Genomic DNA, 18921 nt, shown 5'->3' with positions numbered 1-18921 from the left:
CCGGTGAATTGACTGCACGAATTCTGCTCAAATTCACATAGGAGTGATCCCACTAAACGGAGAGTGACAGCCTGGAATAAAACACCGTTCGCCCTAGTTAGCCTGGCTACGGCCGGTTACCTCACATTAGCTAGCAAACTCATAGCTAAACCCCTGATCAACTCCTCACAAAATAACGGTTTAATTAACATTATACTTACACCACCAGCAAACGCGATATCACTCGTCGTCAAAACTTCGGCGGGATTTCTTCAAAAACACACTGGCATTTAAAAAAAAAAAACAGTCAATATTTGAATGAGCCGTTGATATCTAGAAAATAGACCTCAATATTTCTATAGCCAGTTGTGTTCAAGGCGCCGACCGGCTCCGTCCTCCGCCATTTTGGTTGTGATGGGCGATACGTTGCGTCGCGCGGGTTTGGCTGCTGTCGGGTCACCCTATGTAATTATAGGAAGCACCAAAATAACATATCATTGTGTTATAGCTGAATAACACATGTATGAACTACACTATCTATAAACTAATCTTTTATTTTATTTTAATTTTTACAAACTAAGTTATAAAATTTTGATTGTGAAGATTCTGACTTGCAAGTCTACACAAGTACTGGTAAAATACATTAAAATGCTTAGGACTATATATAAAATGCATATAATACATTTTATACATAATTGTAAGTGTACTTTAATGTGAAGTGTTATTGAAAATGTTCATTTCCCAGACAAAAACAAACATCTAAAGGCAACATGAAACAATTTCATTTTTTATTTATTTTTTTAATTTAATCAAATGAAACAATTTCAAAGATTTTACTGAGTTACTGTTCATATATGGATTTCACATGACTGGGAACACAGATATGCATATGTTCTCACAGAGAAAAGGTAAGGGTGTGGATCAGAAAACCAGTCAGTGTCTGGTGTGACCACCATTGCCTCATGCAGGGCAACATCTCCTTTGCATAGAGTAAATCAGGCTGTTGATTGTGGCCTGTGGAATGTTGTCCCACTCTTCTTCAATGGCTGTGTGAAGTTGCTGGATATTGGCAGAAACTGGAACACGCTGTCGTACACAAAGATCCAGAGCATCCCAAACATGCTCAATGGGTGACATGTCTGGTGAGCAAGTAGGCCATGGAAGAACTGGGAGATTTTCAGCTTCTAGGAATTGTGTACAGATCTTTGTGACATGGGGCCGTGCATTATCATGCTGAAACATGAGGTGATGGCGGGGGATGAATGGCACGACAACGGGCCTCAGGATCTGGTCACAGTATCTCTGTGCATTCAAATAGCTGTCGATAAAATGTGATTGTGTTCGGCGTCCGTAGCTTATGCCTGACCCATACCATAACCCCACCTCCCCATCCTGCCCATACCATAACCCCATCCTGCCCCACCCCCATCCTGCCCATACCATAACCCCATCCTGCCCACCCCCCATCCTGCCCATACCATAACCCCACCACCCCCATCCTGCCCATACCATAACCCCACCACCCCCATCATGCCCATAACCCCACCTCCCCCATCCTGCCCATACCATAACCCCACCACCCCCATCATGCCCATACCATAACCCCACCACCCCCATCATGCCCATACCATAACCCCACCACCCCCATCCTGCCCATACCATAACCCCACCACCCCCATGCAGCACTCTGTTTACAACGTTGATATCAGCAAACCGCTCTCACACACAACGCCATACACGTCTGCTGTCCGCCCGGTACAGTTGAAACTGGGATTCATCAGAGAAGAGCATGATTCTCCAGCATATGATATGTCACACCTGTCAGATGGATGGATTATTTTGGCAAAAGAGAAATGCTCACTAACAGGGATGGAAACAAATGTGTGAAGAAAAGATTGAGAGAAATACGCATTTTGTGCATATGGGAAATTTACAGGATCGTTTATTTCAGCTCATGAAATATGGGACCGACATTTTACATGTTGGGTTTATATTTTTCGTCAGTGTAGATAGCCTAGCCCTTGATCCTCTCATAATTATAATTCCCCGTGGAGTTTAGTACTAGAAAGGAAGCCTAATCAGAACTATTCTGCCACCTAGTGGTAAATCACATTATTCTTCAAATCCAATATTTTATTTCATCATGATTTTTTTTATGTGGAGGTACACACTGAGTGTACAAAACATTGGTAGCACCGTCCTAATATTAAATTGCACCCGTTTTTTTTGCCCTCAGAATAGCCTCAATTCGTCGGGCCATAGACTCTACAAGGTGTCGAAAGCGTTCCACAGGAATGCCGGCCCATGTTGACTCCAATGCTTTCCACAGGAATGCCGGCCCCATGTTGACTCCAATGCTTTCCACAGGAATGCCGGCCCATGTTGACTCCAATGCTTTCCACAGGAATGCCGGCCCATGTTGACTCCAATGCTTTCCACAGGAATGCCGGCCCATGTTGACTCCAATGCTTTCCACAGGAATGCCGGCCCATGTTGACTCCAATGCTTTCCACAGTTGTGTCATGTTATCTGGATGTCCCTTGGGTGGTGGACCATTCTTGATTGAAATTGTCTGGATGTCCTTTGGGTGGTAGACCATTCTTGATTGAAATTGTCTGGATGTCCTTTGGGTGGTGGACACGGGAAACTGTTGAGTGTCAAAACAAAAACAGCTGCGTTGCAGTTCTTGACACACTCAAACCGGTGCGACTGGCATCTACTACCATACCATGTTGAAAAGCACTGAAACACATTCCATGTCTCGAGGCTTAGAATTCCTTATTTAACGTGTCTTCTCCTGGTGACATCAGAAAGGGTTCATAGCTTTGAACTGGACTTACCTGATTAAGTCATGGAATGAGCAGGTATTCGTGATGTTTTATAAACGTAGTGTATTTTGATCGGCTTTCTCATCAGAACATGTCTTATCTGTGGATCTGCGCCGTTTCTGAGAGAATAAAAACATAGGTTCTACCGAGATTTGAACTCGGATCGCAGGATTCAGAGTCCTGAGTGCTAACCATTACACCATAGAACCCCGTGCTCCAACTCCTTCCATATTATGTATATAACTGTTATCTAGGTAATAAGAATACCCTTGCACTGTAGTGGTTATTTTCTGTGGCGGACTAGTACTTCACTGGTGCATTTTTATTTGAAGTGTCTGCAATTCATATAGTAGCAATGCATATCGGCTGTTGGTTTGCTTTTTTGTTGCTCCGCCTCCCATAGCAAGCCAACGTCACAACAAAATCCCGGAAGTGTCAGTCTGAAAACAGACCCGTCGCCGTTAGCTAGCTGAGTGTTTCAAAATCTATTTGCTAAATCGTCGCATTTTAAACAGTTTATACAAACGAAATATTTATCTTTTAGAAAATGGGAACCAGAGATGATGAATACGATTATCTGTTTAAAGGTAACATTACAGCATGATCCTCGATATCAAAGCTAGCTAGGTAGCTAACGTTAGCTAGGCAGCTGTTTAGCTAACGTTAACAGTGAAACCTTTTCATTTGTGTCTGTGAAGTATGATATAGGTGTGTGAATAGCTCGGATACATTATTTGTTTTATAAACGAAAACTACATATTGATGATAAATTATAAACATAAATTGTGAAGCAGTTGGATTGCAACGTTAGGTACCCAAACGCCTAACGTTAATAGGTTAGCAGCTGTTTCTAAACAATGCTGACTTTTGTATGATTAAGTGAGGTCGGGGTGTTTCCCGAGATAGCTAGATTAGCTAGATTAGCTAGCCAGCTGGTTATTTTAGCTACATGCAACGAACATTGGTTATTATCTAGCTACATTCATCCGTAGATAAATAATGTGATGTTATAATCTCCCTTTCCTGTTTTTTTTCTGTGCTGTTTAATCTAAATTTGACATATGTCATGTGTTGTGGCTATCTGTTTTGTTGTTTTCTATTTCACGTTGGTTTAACATAAAGCGCATAAAACTAAGAATTTAACGTTGGCTACACACCACTGTGGATGTTTGACAGTGTCACTGCAAAAGTGAATTGGTGATGGTCAGATATTTTATGTGATGGAATCTTGTAGCTACACCTGATGTAACTATGTCATATCCCCATGTAATCGCTACACATTGACCTGCTGGCAGGGCCTGATTAATGCAGGAGCTAACATGGGTTGAAGCCCTGGGGGCCAAAACCGTAGGGGCCCTTGAGGCAGAGAAAAATTGAAGTGTGTGTGTGTGTGTGTGTGTGTGTGTGTGTGTGTGTGTGTGTGTGTGTGTGTGTGTGTGTGTGTGTGTGTGTGTGTGTGTGTGTGTGTGTGTGTGTGTGTGTGTGTGTGTGTAATCTAACCCTGACCTTTGGGGTCAATAAAGATTTTATTGCATTGAATCCATCAGCCATTCATTTTGTGTTCCAGTGGTTCTGATAGGAGACTCGGGTGTTGGCAAGAGCAACCTGCTCTCTCGTTTCACCCGGAATGAGTTTAACCTGGAAAGTAAGAGCACCATTGGAGTGGAGTTTGCCACCCGCAGTATCCAGGTGGATGGGAAAACGGTGAAGGCTCAGATCTGGGACACTGCAGGACAGGAGCGCTACCGGGCTATCACCTCGGCGTGAGTATGCTGTAGGGTAAAGTTGCCCCTAGATGCTGATCTGGGGTCAGTTTATCATTTTTCCCACTAATGGTTAACGTTAGGATTGGGGAAGGTAAAGCTGATCCAGAGTTTACAATAGGAAGATTTGGAGCTGGACAAGAGACCGGGAAGAATTGTATTTATTTGAGAAAGTTACCGGTCATCTATATGTAATATATTCCATTTAGCAGACTCCACTTAGTCATGTAATATATTCCATTTAGCAGACTCCACTTACAGTCATGTAATATATTCCATTTAGCAGACTCCACTTACAGTCATGTAATATATTCCATTTAGCAGACTCCACTTAGTCATGTAATATATTCCATTTAGCAGACTCTACTTACAGTCATGTAATATATTCCATTTAGCAGACTCCACTTACAGTCATGTAATATATTCCATTTAGCAGACTCCACTTACAGTCATGTAATATATTCCATTTAGCAGACTCCACTTAGTCATGTAATATATTCCATTTAGCAGACTCCACTTAGTCATGTAATATATTCCATTTAGCAGGCTCCACTTACAGTCATGTAATATATTCCATTTAGCAGACTCCACTTATTCATGTAATATATTCCATTTAGCAGACTCCACTTAGTCATGTAATATATTCCATTTAGCAGACTCATGTAATATATTCCATTTAGCAGACTCTACTTACAGTCATGTAATATATTCCATTTAGCAGACTCCACTTAGTCATGTAATATATTCCATTTAGCAGACTCTACTTACAGTCATGTAATATATTCTATTTAGCAGACTCCACTTAGTCATGTAATATATTCCATTTAGCAGACTCTACTTACAGTCATGTAATATATTCCATTTAGCAGACTCCACTTACTCATGTAATATATTCCATTTAGCAGACTCTACTTACAGTCATGTAATATATTCCATTTAGCAGACTCCACTTAGTCATGTAATATATTCCATTTAGCAGACTCCACTCAGTCATGTAATATATTCCATTTAGCAGACTCCACTTACAGTCATGTAATATATTCTATTTAGCAGACTCTACTTACAGTCATGTAATATATTCCATATACCATTTACATTTTACTTGTGGGTGGTCCTGGGAATCGAGTCCACGACCCTGGCATTGCCATGCTCTACCAACGGAGCTATAAAGGACCGTCTGCATTCGGTGTGTAAGCCATTAGGCCGGCCACTAATGTAGCCAGCGCCATCAATAAACTAGGGATGTTGGTCAAATGAGCCTCATTTACATGTCCTTTAAAACAGCCTATAACTAATTACATAAGACTATTCCTTGTGTTTCGATGTGTCCTATATGCAAAACTTCATAGCCTATTGGTTTGTTTTTTTACTTTGCTAAAACAATAATTGTCCTTTTCACAGTTCAGCTGTCTGAGATTTGAGCACTGAATGCATCAGGCCATTGCATTGCATCAGGCCGTTGCATTGCATCAGGCCGTTGCATGCATCAGGCCGTTGCATGCATCAGGCCGTTGCATTGCATCAGGCCGTTGCATGCATCAGGCCGTTGCATGCATCAGGCCGTTGCACGCATCAGGCCGTTGCATTGCATCGGGGCATTGCATCGGGGCATTGCATCGGGGCATTGCATCGGGGCATTGCATCGGGGCATTGCATCGGGGCATTGCATCGGGGCATTGCATCGGGGCATTGCATGCTGTCTATTTACCACCACAATCTGATTTTGGCACTAAGACCACACTCAACCAGCTGTATAAAGCCATAATCTAGACGTGGTGATCCTAGTGGCCGGTGATTTAAATGAAGGAAAACTGAAATCAATTTGAACCATTTCTACCATCATGTGACCTGTGGAGCTGGAGGTGAAGAATCTCTACAGGACCTTCAGAATGTATTCACACCCCTGGACTTTTTCCACATTTTGTTGTGTTACAGCCTGAATTTAAAATGGACGGTTTATAAGCGCGGAAATCAACCCTGCTGCACGAGCATGCTTTTTACACAGTCGATAGCGCGCCGGACCTCGGGCTCGAAGATCGAGGGTTCGAGACCTGCTCCCTGCTGTTTCATTACATTACAGGAACGCGCTCACCGGCCAAGCACACGCACTGTCGTGGATGCAAGGTCCAATCACTTCTGACACCAATGTAATGAAACAGCAAGTAGCAGGTCTCGAACCCTCGACTTTCGAGCCCGAGGTCCTGTGTAAAAGCATGCTCGTGCAGCAGGGTCGATTTCCGACCCTGGGTTTATAATATATACACGCATTTTATTGTTAGATTATAGGAGTAACTCTGGTAGGCCTAAAACATTCTTGCGCACCTCAAGTTCAACTGTCGGAGTTAGTTGGCGCACCTCCGTTCACCAGCTTCATATCATAGGTTCTGCAGTATAGTAGGCTAATAACAACAACAAACCAAAACCATCCAGTCAGACACAGTACTATAATGTCCTAGTGGATAGGAGTCCAGTCAGACACAGTACTATCATGTTCTAGTGGATAGGAGTCCAGTCAGACACAGTACTATCATGTTCTAGTGGATAGGAGTCCAGTCAGACACAGTACTATCATGTTCTAGTGGATAGGAGTCCAGTCAGACACAGTACTATCATGTTCTAGTGGATAGGAGTCCAGTCAGACACAGTACTATCATGTTCTAGTGGATAGGAGTCCAGTCAGACACGGTACTATCATGTCCTAGTGGATAGGAGTCCAGAGTTTTTTTTAGCCACTGTGCTGTGGATAGGAGTCCTGAGAGTTTTTAGCCACTGTGCTGTAAAGCTCATTGAGGGTCTAGACCGGGGTACTGTAAAGCTCATTGAGGGTCTAGACCGGGGTACTGTAAAGCTCATTGGGGGTCTAGAACGGGGTACTGTAAAGCTCATTGGGGGTCTAGAACGGGGTACTGTAAAGCTATTTGTGTCTAGCCTGGGGTAATGTAAAGCTATTTGTGTCTAGACCAGGGTACTGTAAAGCTCATTGGAGGTCTAGACCGGTGGGTACTGTAAAGCTCTTTGTGTCTAGCCCGGGGTACTGTAAAGCTATTTGTGTCTAGCCCGGGGTACTGTAAAGCTCATTGAGGGTCTAGACCGGGGTACTGTAAAGCTCATTGAGGGTCTAGACCGGGGTACTGTAAAGCTCATTGAGGGTCTAGACCGGGGTACTGTAAAGCTCATTGGGGGTCTAGAACGGGGTACTGTAAAGCTCATTGGGGGTCTAGAACGGGGTACTGTAAAGCTATTTGTGTCTAGCCCGGGGTAATGTAAAGCTATTTGTGTCTAGACCGGGGTACTGTAAAGCTCATTGGAGGTCTAGACCGGGGTACTGTAAAGCTCTTTGTGTCTAGCCCGGGGTACTGTAAAGCTATTTGTGTCTAGCCCGGGGTACTGTAAAGCTCATTGAGGGTCTAGACCGGGGTACTGTAAAGCTCACTGAGGGTCTAGACCGGGGTACTGTAAAGCTATTTGTGTCTAGACCTTGGTACTGTAAAGCTATTTGTGTCTAGACCGGGGTACTGTAAAGCTATTTGTGTCTAGAGCGGGGTACTGTAAAGCTATTTGTGTCTAGACCGGGGTACTGTAAAGCTATTTGTGTCTAGACCGGGGTACTGTAAAGCTATTTGTGTCTAGACCGGGTACTGTAAAGCTATTTGTGTCTAGACCGGGTACTGTAAAGCTCATTGAGGGTCTAGACCGGGGTACTGTAAAGCTATTTGTGTCTAGACCGGGGTACTGTAAAGCTATTTGTGTCTAGACCGGGGTACTGTAAAGCTATTTGTGTCTAGACCGGGGTACTGTAAAGCTATTTGTGTCTAGACCGGGGTACTGTAAAGCTATTTGTGTCTAGACCGGGGTACTGTAAAGCTATTTGTGTCTAGACCGGGGTACTGTAAAGCTCTTTGTGTCTAGACCGGGGTACTGTAAAGCTATTTGTGTCTAGACCGGGGTACTGTAAAGCTATTTGTGTCTAGACCGGGGTACTGTAAAGCTATTTGTGTCTAGACCGGGGTACTGTAAAGCTATTTGTGTCTAGACCGGGGTACTGTAAAGCTATTTGTGTCTAGACCGGGGTACTGTAAAGCTATTTGTGTCTAGACCTATTTGTGGGGTACTGTAAAGCTATTTGTGTCTAGACCGGGGTACTGTAAAGCTATTTGTGTCTAGACCGGGGTACTGTAAAGCTATTTGTGTCTAGACCGGGGTACTGTAAAGCTATTTGTGTCTAGACCGGGGTACTGTAAAGCTATTTGTGTCTAGACCGGGGTACTGTAAAGCTATTTGTGTCTAGACCGGGGTACTGTAAAGCTATTTGTGTCTAGACCGGGGTACTGTAAAGCTATTTGTGTCTAGACCGGGGTACTGTAAAGCTATTTGTGTCTAGACCGGGGTACTGTAAAGCTATTTGTGTCTAGACCGGGGTACTGTAAAGCTATTTGTGTCTAGACCGGGGTACTGTAAAGCTATTTGTGTCTAGACCGGGGTACTGTAAAGCTATTTGTGTCTAGACCGGGGTACTGTAAAGCTATTTGTGTCTAGACGGGGTACTGTAAAGCTACTTGTGTCTAGACCGGGTACTGTAAAGCTATTTGTGTCTAGACCGGGGTACTGTAAAGCTATTTGTGTCTAGACCGGGTACTGTAAAGCTATTTGTGTCTAGACCGGGGTACTGTAAAGCTATTTGTGTCTAGACCGGGTACTGTAAAGCTATTTGTGTCTAGACCGGGTACTGTAAAGCTATTTGTGTCTAGACCGGGGTACTGTAAAGCTATTTGTGTCTAGACCGGGGTACTGTAAAGCTATTTGTGTCTAGACCGGGGTACTGTAAAGCTCATTGTGGGTCTAGACCGGGGTACTGTAAAGCTACTTGTGTCTAGACCGGGGTACTGTAAAGCTACTTGTGTCTAGACCGGGGTACTGTAAAGCTATTTGTGTCTAGACCGGGGTACTGTAAAGCTCATTGAGGGTCTAGACCGGGGTACTGTAAAGCTACTTGTGTCTAGACCGGGGTACTGTAAAGCTACTTGTGTCTAGACCGGGGTACTGTAAAGCTACTTGTGTCTAGACCGGGGTACTGTAAAGCTATTTGTGTCTAGACCGGGGTACTGTAAAGCTATTTGTGTCTAGACCGGGGTACTGTAAAGCTACTTGTGTCTAGACCGGGGTACTGTAAAGCTACTTGTGTCTAGACCGGGGTACTGTAAAGCTACTTGTGTCTAGACCGGGGTACTGTAAAGCTATTTGTGTCTAGACCGGGGTACTGTAAAGCTATTTGTGTCTAGACCGGGGTACTGTAAAGCTACTTGTGTCTAGACCGGGGTACTGTAAAGCTATTTGTGTCTAGACCGGGGTACTGTAAAGCTCTTTGTGCCCTGTTATTAAAATGGCTATAATGGTACGCTGGCTTTTATTGATAAAATTGACCTCTTTGTCCACTGTTGATGATGTCATGGTGCAGGTACTACAGAGGCGCGGTGGGGGCCCTGCTGGTCTATGACATCGCCAAGCACCTGACCTATGAAAATGTGGAGCGGTGGCTGAAAGAGCTGAGAGACCATGCGGACACCAACATCGTCATCATGCTGGTTGGCAACAAGAGTGACCTGCGTCACCTCCGGGCCGTGCCCACCGACGAGGCTCGGGCCTTCGCAGGTTAGAGATGCCTCGTCCTTTCTGAACACGTGTCAGACACTGAAAAAGATACATTTCTGTTTTTTTATATATATTTTTTTACTTTCCTTCATTGATGATGCTGCGGTCTCACAAAAATGTATGTTTTAATGTCACTTTTTATGCATTCATTCCTGTGGAATGTTCCAGAACGGGTACAGTCTCTAACTTAGGGAGTTGTTTGTTTCAGAACGGGTACAGTCTCTAACTTAGGGAGTTGTTTGTTTCCAGAACGGGTACAGTCTCTAACTTAGGGAGTTGTTTGTTTCCATAACGGGTACAGTCTCTAACTTAGGGAGTTGTTTGTTCCAGAACGGGTACAGTCTCTAACTTAGGGAGTTGTTTGTTCCAGAACGGGTACAGTCTCTAACTTAGGGAGTTGTTTGTTCCAGAACGGGTACAGTCTCTAACTTAGGGAGTTGTTTGTTCCAGAACGGGTACAGTCTCTAACTTAGGGAGTTGTTTGTTCCAGAACGGGTACAGTCTCTAACTTAGGGAGTTGTTTGTTCCAGAACGGGTACAGTCTCTAACTTAGGGAGTTGTTTGTTTCCAGAACGGGTACAGTCTCTAACTTAGGGAGTTGTTTGTTCCAGAACGGGTACAGTCTCTAACTTAGGGAGTTGTTTGTTTCATAATGGGTACAGTCTCTAACTTAGGGAGTTGTTTGTTTCCAGAACGGGTACAGTCTCTAACTTAGGGAGTTGTTTGTTTCAGAACGGGTACAGTCTCTAACTTAGGGAGTTGTTTGTTTCATAATGGGTACAGTCTCTAACTTAGGGAGTTGTTTGTTTCCAGAACGGGTACAGTCTCTAACTTAGGGAGTTGTTTGTTTCCTAACAGGTACAGTCTCTAACTTAGGGAGTTGTTTGTTTCAGAACGGGTACAGTCTCTAACTTAGGGAGTTGTTTGTTTCAGAACGGGTACAGTCTCTAACTTAGGGAGTTGTTTGTTTCAGAACGGGTACAGTCTCTAACTTAGGGAGTTGTTTGTTTCAGAACGGGTACAGTCTCTAACTTAGGGAGTTGTTTGTTTCAGAACGGGTACAGTCTCTAACTTAGGGAGTTGTTTGTTTCAGAACGGGTACAGTCTCTAACTTAGGGAGTTGTTTGTTTCAGAACGGGTACAGTCTCTAACTTAGGGAGTTGTTTGTTCCAGAACGGGTACAGTCTCTAACTTAGGGAGTTGTTTGTTTCCAGAACGGGTACAGTCTCTAACTTAGGGAGTTGTTTGTTTCAGAACGGGTACAGTCTCTAACTTATTTTCTGACTTTGTTTGTTCCCCTTCAGAGAAAAACGGTTTGTCTTTCCTTGAGACGTCAGCCCTGGATTCCACCAACGTTGAAACGGCTTTCCAGACCATTCTGACAGGTGTGTGTGTGTGTGTGTGTGTGTGTGTGTGTGTGTGTGTGTGTGTGTGTGTGTGTGTGTGTGTGTGTGTGTGTGTGTGTGTGTGTGGTCACACCTGTTGATTTGATCTGCTATCTTGGCAAGACAGACTGGATACGACCTAATCATCTCTCTCTTCTCCCTCTCCCCTCCATCAGAAATCTATCGTATCGTCTCTCAGAAGCAGATGTCAGAGCGTCAGGAGAGCGACATGTCTCCTAGCAACAATGTGGTCAACATCCAGGTGCAGCCCACTGAGAACAAACCAAAGATGCAGTGCTGTCAGAACATCTAGCCCCGCCCATGTTACCACTACACCTCTACCCCTTATATACCCTGTACCCCCACCTCTACTCCCTTATATACCCTGTACCCCCACCTCTACCCCCTCATATACCCTGTACCCCCACCTCTACCCCCTCATATACCCTGTACCCCCACCTCTACTCCCTCATATACCCTGTACCCCCACCTCTACTCCCTTATATACCCTGTACCCCCACCTCTACCCCCTCATATACCCTTTAGAACCAATTAAATGGTCTCTCAAATGTGTGAGTTTGGCCCACCCGGCTCTCAGGGTGAGGTTAACCAGATGCACTCACTTACTCTCATAGGAGTAGTGCCCTCCTCCATTCTCTCCTCTCTCTCCCCACTCCCTCTCTCCTCCTCTCCCTCCACTCCCACTCCCTCTCCCTCTCCCCTCCTCCCTCCCTCCCCTCCTCCCCTCCCTCCCTCCCCAATCTTCCTCCCTCTCCTCCTCTCCCTCGCTCCGTCTCTCCTCCACTCCCTCTTCCTCCCTCTCTCCTCCTCTCCCTCCCACCCTCTCTCCTCCTCTCCCTCCCTCCTCAACTCCCTCTTCCTCTCTCCCTCCTCCTCTCCCTCCCTACTGATCATGATCTGAGAAGCCTAGTCAGGTGTCTGGAGTCGTGTTCCCCAGCGGAACCTTTTCAGACAGGAAGTCATTTATATTTCTCACTTAGATGTAATACTGTTGATGCTCTGACATGTCTTACAGAGAAATGTCTTAATATATTCATCTGATTTTTTTATCTTCTTCATTTTCTTCAATTTATGACTTCCATTTTGTGTGTTCCTCAATTATTATTTTTTACCTATGTTTTTTTTAAATGTTTTTTTGTCTTCAAATATTGTATCATATTTCCTACTAACGTGTATGTATTTAAATCACACTGAGAATGCTCTGATGTGTATCTGTCTACGACCCCCCCCCCCCCACCCTCCCATCAGTTAGCCTCGCTCCCTCCCTCTCTCTTTAGTATAATGTCATGTTTGACAGCGGTAGGTTTCTCCAAACATGTGGATGTATTAAGCACAGTGTACTAGATAGAATGTATGCTCCCTGGTCCCTGTCGATAGGTGGAGTTTGACAACTGATCTGATTGCTGTAAATAGCTTAAGTAAAGACTTGTGGCATTAGATCTGTTTGCGGATGGCTTCAACCATGCCAATGGACAGACAGGGCAGGCATCAAAGTACCTAACACGTAGAGGAACAACAGCTTTGTAAAAAAAAAAAAAAACGTTTTAAACGTGTCCCAAATGGAGCCCTATGCCCTACGATATATAGTGCACTACTTGGGACCAGAGCCCATAGGGATCCATTTGGGACACAGTATTCGTCACTTTGTTTACAGTCAGTCTGTGGCAGGTTAGCTTAGCATGTTATGATGATGATGATGACGATGATGTCACTTCATGGCACCGCTTTGCTGCCTCGCATGTTTTTTAAAATCTTGGTTTAAAATATGACTGAGTTATCAGAACTCTGACTGAGTTATCAGAACTCTGACTGAGTTATCAGAACTCTGACTGAGTTATCAGAACTCTGACTGAGTTATCAGAACTCTGACTGAGTTATCAGAACTCTGACTGAGTTATCAGAACTCTGACTGAGTTATCGGAACTCTGACTGAGTTATCGGAACACTCTGACTGAGTTATCGGAACACTCTGACTGAGTTATCGGAACACTCTGACTGAGTTATCGGAACACTCTGACTGAGTTATCGGAACACTCTGACTGAGTTATCGGAACACTCTGACTGAGTTATCGGAACTCTCTGACTGAGTTATCGGAACTCTCTGACTGAGTTATCGGAACGCTCTGACTGAGTTATCGGAACGCTCTGACTGAGTTATCGGAACGCTCTGACTGAGTTATCGGAACGCTCTGACTGAGTTATCGGAACTCTCTGACTGAGTTATCGGAACGCACTGACTGAGTTATCGGAACTCTCTGACTGAGTTATCGGAACTCTCTGACTGAGTTATCGGAACTCTCTGACTGAGTTATCGGAACTCTCTGACTGAGTTATCGGAACTCTCTGACTGAGTTATCGGAACTCTGACTGAGTTATCGGAACGCTCTGACTGAGTTATCGGAACGCTCTGACTGAGTTATCGGAACGCTCTGACTGAATTTATCACTGAGTTATCGGAACGCTCTGACTGAGTTATCAGTACTCTCTGACTGAATGTGGAACACTACCATTGCCCAGAGCATGCAGTTGGCTAGACGGTGACCGTGGTGAAATCATATAGAAGTTTATCCATTAAACATTTCTGAACTCTCTTGGATAAATTGAGCGTACATAATTACAGACTTCTTTAAAAACATAGTTGGAGATGTCTGTAACAGGAAGTGACTAGCATTATAGTCGGTCAGGGAGGACATTCCATTTCAATTCAGAAAATAAACCAGAATTCCAATTGCACATTTTCCTCATTGAAAAACATGGGAGAGAATAGTGTATTTCTGTTTTACTTTGTGAATTGACTGGAATTGAAAGAGCATTAGTCAGTCAAATTACACATTAGGTTCTTATTTTCAACGTGTTCAAACCACAGAATAATGATGCCCGCTGTATGTAGTGTTCTGGACAAAACCAACTTTAAATCAAGTCAAATCGCATTTTATTTGTCACACACACACATGTATAGGAGATGTTATTGCGGTTGGAGTGAAATGCTTGTGCAACAGTGCAATAATATTGAACGATATACACACAATTTAAAAGTGAAAGAATGGAATGAAGGAATATACAAGTATTAGGATGAGCAACGTCAGAGTGGCACAGATTAAAATACAGTAGAATAGAATACAGTATATACATATGAGATGAGTAATGCATAGACTAAGATACAGTAGAATAGAATACAGTATATACATATGAGATGAGTAATGCATAGACTAAGATACAGTAGAATAGAATACAGTATATACATATGAGATGAGTAAAGCATAGACTAAGATACAGTAGAATAGAATACAGTATATAGATATGAGATGAGTAATGCATAGACTAAGATACAGTAGAATAGAATACAGTATATACATATGAGATGAGTAATGCATAGACTACGATACAGTAGAATAGAATACAGTATATACATATGAGATGAGTAATGCATAGACTAAGATACAGTAGAATAGAATACAGTATATACATATGAGATGAGTAAAGCAGAAAATATGTAAACAACATTAAACATATAAAAAACATATAGACTAACCAACACATTCTAGGCATTTCTCTTCAAGGAATAACTTCTGTGGAATATGCATGTATATAATATATGCCATTTAGCAGACGCTTTTATCCAAAGCGACTTACAGTCATGTGTGCATACATTCCACGTATGGGTGGTCCCGGGAATCGAACCCACTACCCTGGCGTTACAAGCGCCATGCTCTACCAACTGAGCTACAGAAGGACCACATGTATACATACATCTAGTGTAAATGTGATGCTATACTATATTCTATGCAGATACCAGAGAGTATCAATTGACATATTTTATTTGACAAAATATCAAACTGTGAAAAGAATAAATAATATGAAATGAATTGCTGACAAGAGACTACTTGACACGGGCCAGGAGTTCAAGGGTTAAAGCTGGTCAAATCTTCGAAATGCACCTCTGTGTGAATGATACTGACTAAAGCTTCTTCACTTTGTCTTTTATAATAGACACCTGACAAGGTGACGATTCAATAGGAATCATGGTGGTCATCTAGTCTTGTACTGCTGGTCTAGGAATCATGGTGGTCATCTAGTCTTGTACTGCTGGTCTAGGAATCATGGTGGTCATCTAGTCTTGTACTGCTGGTCTAGGAATCATGGTGGTCATCTAGTCTTGTACTGCTGGTCTAGGAATCATGGTGGTCATCTAATCTTGTACTGCTGGTCTAGGAATCATGGTGGTCATCTAGTCTTGTACTGCTGGTCTAGGAATCATGGTGGTCATCTAGTCTTGTACTGCTGGTCTAGGAATCATGGTGGTCATCTAGTCTTGTACTGCTGGTCTAGGAATCATGGTGGTCATCTAGTCTTGTACTGCTGGTCTAGGAATCATGGTGGTCATCTAGTCTTGTACTGCTGGTCTAGGAATCATGGTGGTCATCTAATCTTGTACTGCTGGTCTAGGAATCATGGTGGTCATCTAGTCTTGTACTGCTGGTCTAGGAATCATGGTGGTCATCTAGTCTTGTACTGCTGGTCTAGGAATCATGGTGGTCATCTAGTCTTGTACTGCTGGTCTAGGAATCATGGTGGTCATCTAGTCTTGTACTGCTGGTCTCCTTATGACACGTGTTCATAATCAGAATGTCTATCAGTTTGCATTCATGTCAAGAAGCATCTGTTAGTAAAACATCATGTTTTAAATACATAGATTGGATCTTTGTCCCAAATGTCACCCTATTCCCTATTAGTTCACTACCGTTGACCAGGCCCATAGGGCTTTTGTGAAAAGTAGTGCACTACATAGGGAATAGGGCTCTGGTCAAAAGTAGTACCACTATATAGGGAATAGGGCTCTGGTCTATAGTAGTACCACTATATAGGGAATAGGGCTCTGGTCTATAGTAGTACCACTATATAGGGAATAGGACTCTGGTCTATAGTAGTGTACTATATAGGGAATAGGGCTCTGGTCTATAGTAGTACCACTATGTAGGGAATAGGGCTCTGGTCTATAGTAGTACCACTATATAGGGAATAGGTCTCTGGTCTATAGTAGTACCACTATATAGGGAATAGGGCTCTGGTCTATAGTAGTGTACTATATAGGGAATAGGGCTCTGGTCTATAGTAGTACCACTATATAGGGAATAGGAAGACACATCCATATACTGGGTCACATTATTTAGTTTAGCTGCTGTTCACTCTCAGTGCCTCCCTCTACCACTCATCTACCATAGAACGTTCCTACTGGCCAACCATCCTCTATACAGCTCCAGCTATCACCAGACAGACCTGGATCAAATACTTCTAAATACTTGAGCTGATTCTGTTTGCCTTGTTCAATGGGACCAACAGAATAGTCCCAAAAGTGCAAACCCACCAAGCTAAATCACGCGCACCTCAAAATACTTGGAAATACTTTTAAAATTATTTCCCAGTCTTTTCTCAAATATGAAGTATTTAAAAGTATTTTTAGACACAGTTATGTACTTTTTGGCCAGATCTGATCTGGCTATTATCACGTTGTCCAGGGTTCTCACAGTCTGTCACATTAAAGCCTGTTTACACCGAGCTGCCTCTTACTTCAACACAGTGCATGGCTTTCTACTTCATTCATATAGTCCCAACCAAAATGATTATTATGCCTTACTAGGTCGTAGCTAGGTCATTATTATTATTAGTAGTAGTAGATATCTGTTCTGCTGAGGTCTGCTTGTTCCATATTAACCCCTTCATGTATATCCTCTCTCTCTATAAGCCACCCGCTTTAGGCAGAGGAACGTATGTAAACGTTGAGGCTCCCAGATCTGCCTCTAATGTAGTGATATTACTATAGCCTGGTCCCAGATCTGCCTCTAATATAGTGATATTACTATAGCCTGGTCTCAGATCTGCCTCTAATGTAGTGATATTACTATAGCCTGGTCCCAGATCTGCCTCTAATGTAGTGATATTACTATAGCCTGGTCTCAGGTCTGTTTTCTGTTTTTGCCTCGTCCATTGTCAAGCCAAACCATATTTTACATGACAGTTCCTTATGGAGTTGGGAAGAGAGCACAAACAGACTGGCACCCAGGCTAATATTACTACCACCAGAAACAGAACTAAAATGACATTCCTGGTGTCACTAATGTCACTACATCTCCTGTATACGGACGGGATGTTTACGTACAAAACCAATGCCAGGGTTGGGGTGAATTCCATTTCAATTCCAGTCAATTCTGGAAGTTCGAATTTCTCTTTTCATTGAAAACAGTTTTTTGTGAATTGTTTACTTTTACGAATCGAAATGGAATTTGCCGCCGACCCTGGCGCTGGCATCCGAGAGGCAGGAAACGGACAGGGTTGGCTTACAATCGTAGGATTATAGGACAACGCGTAAACTACATTTAGTCTCTAAATGTTTATTGAAAAACCAGAAATCAGTTTACATTTACATTACATTTAAGTCATTTAGCAGACGCTCTTATCCAGAGCGACTTACAAATTTACATCATCGTTGTAACGTTGCCAGGTAACCCATCTATAGTTCCACTGTCTCATCACTGATCCTGCTAAGTCACGTTACTAATATTTCAGAGTTAGCCTGGTTAAACCAGACTCGAGTGCTGCGCTCCCCATTTGAAACAACAGTGAAATGTAGCTCGATCAGTTGTGATTTCAGGCTAACTCAGTGTGTTCTGTTGAACTCCTACCGTTAGCTGTCTCTGTGTGTGATGGTGGTATTGTAACCATGGAAATATAGAGCTTGAGGCCCTGTGTATGTGCGTGCGTGTGTATAGAAGCAAAGGTAGGTAGCTGTTGAGTGTGTGAGTCCGTCTGACAGTACCAATGGCGTTATCTAACAGACGGTACTGTCAGCCTGTCAACGCACAACTAGAGCACCATATTCCCTATCTAGTGCCCTACTGTTGACCAGGGCACATAGGGATTTGGTGAAAAGTAGTGCTCTATATAGGATACCATTTCGCACTAGCAGTCTATGGAAGTGTAGAGAAGTGATTGTTTTTGGTCCTCGTTTGAAAATTGATTTCAAGCCTTCTCATATACCTCCATTGTTTTTTAGTTTTTAATGAACTGTGTTTTTTGGTTCATGATTGTGGTTGAATTATAATGAAATGCTGTCACTATAACTGATTGTAATTCCATTGTAAAACATTTGAAAAGTCAAACGATGTAATTTCAATGCATTTTTGAGGATTGTGTGTGTGTGTGTGGGGGGTGTAGTCGAAACGGACGGTTTTATGTGTTGTACAGATTGATCAATTGTATAATTGTGTTTTTGTTTAATCTTAAGTTATCAATTCATCT

At 43.0% G+C, this 18921-nt stretch overlaps 1 protein-coding gene and 1 non-coding gene across 2 annotated transcripts; one reads left to right on the top strand and one right to left on the bottom strand.

Moving 5' to 3' along the window:
• Positions 1 to 2944: 2944 nt before the first annotated feature.
• trnaq-cug lies at positions 2945 to 3016 on the bottom strand. Its single transcript has one exon. It is a non-coding gene; the product is annotated as a tRNA-Gln (tRNA).
• Positions 3017 to 3219: 203 nt separating this feature from the next.
• On the top strand, positions 3220 to 11960 carry LOC124023139 (ras-related protein Rab-11A). Its single transcript, XM_046337669.1, has 5 exons — positions 3220 to 3394; positions 4375 to 4570; positions 10026 to 10219; positions 11524 to 11604; positions 11781 to 11960. The coding sequence occupies exons 1-5, from the start codon at positions 3355 to 3357 to the stop codon at positions 11915 to 11917; spliced, it is 648 nt and encodes a 215-aa protein (XP_046193625.1). The 5' UTR covers positions 3220 to 3354; the 3' UTR covers positions 11918 to 11960.
• The last annotated feature ends 6961 nt before the right edge of the window (positions 11961 to 18921 follow it).

This window comes from Oncorhynchus gorbuscha, unplaced genomic scaffold (genome assembly GCF_021184085.1).
Source record: "Oncorhynchus gorbuscha isolate QuinsamMale2020 ecotype Even-year unplaced genomic scaffold, OgorEven_v1.0 Un_scaffold_1501, whole genome shotgun sequence".
Classification (NCBI taxonomy): Eukaryota; Metazoa; Chordata; class Actinopteri; order Salmoniformes; family Salmonidae; genus Oncorhynchus; species Oncorhynchus gorbuscha.
This window is presented reverse-complemented; position numbering and strand designations above follow the sequence as displayed.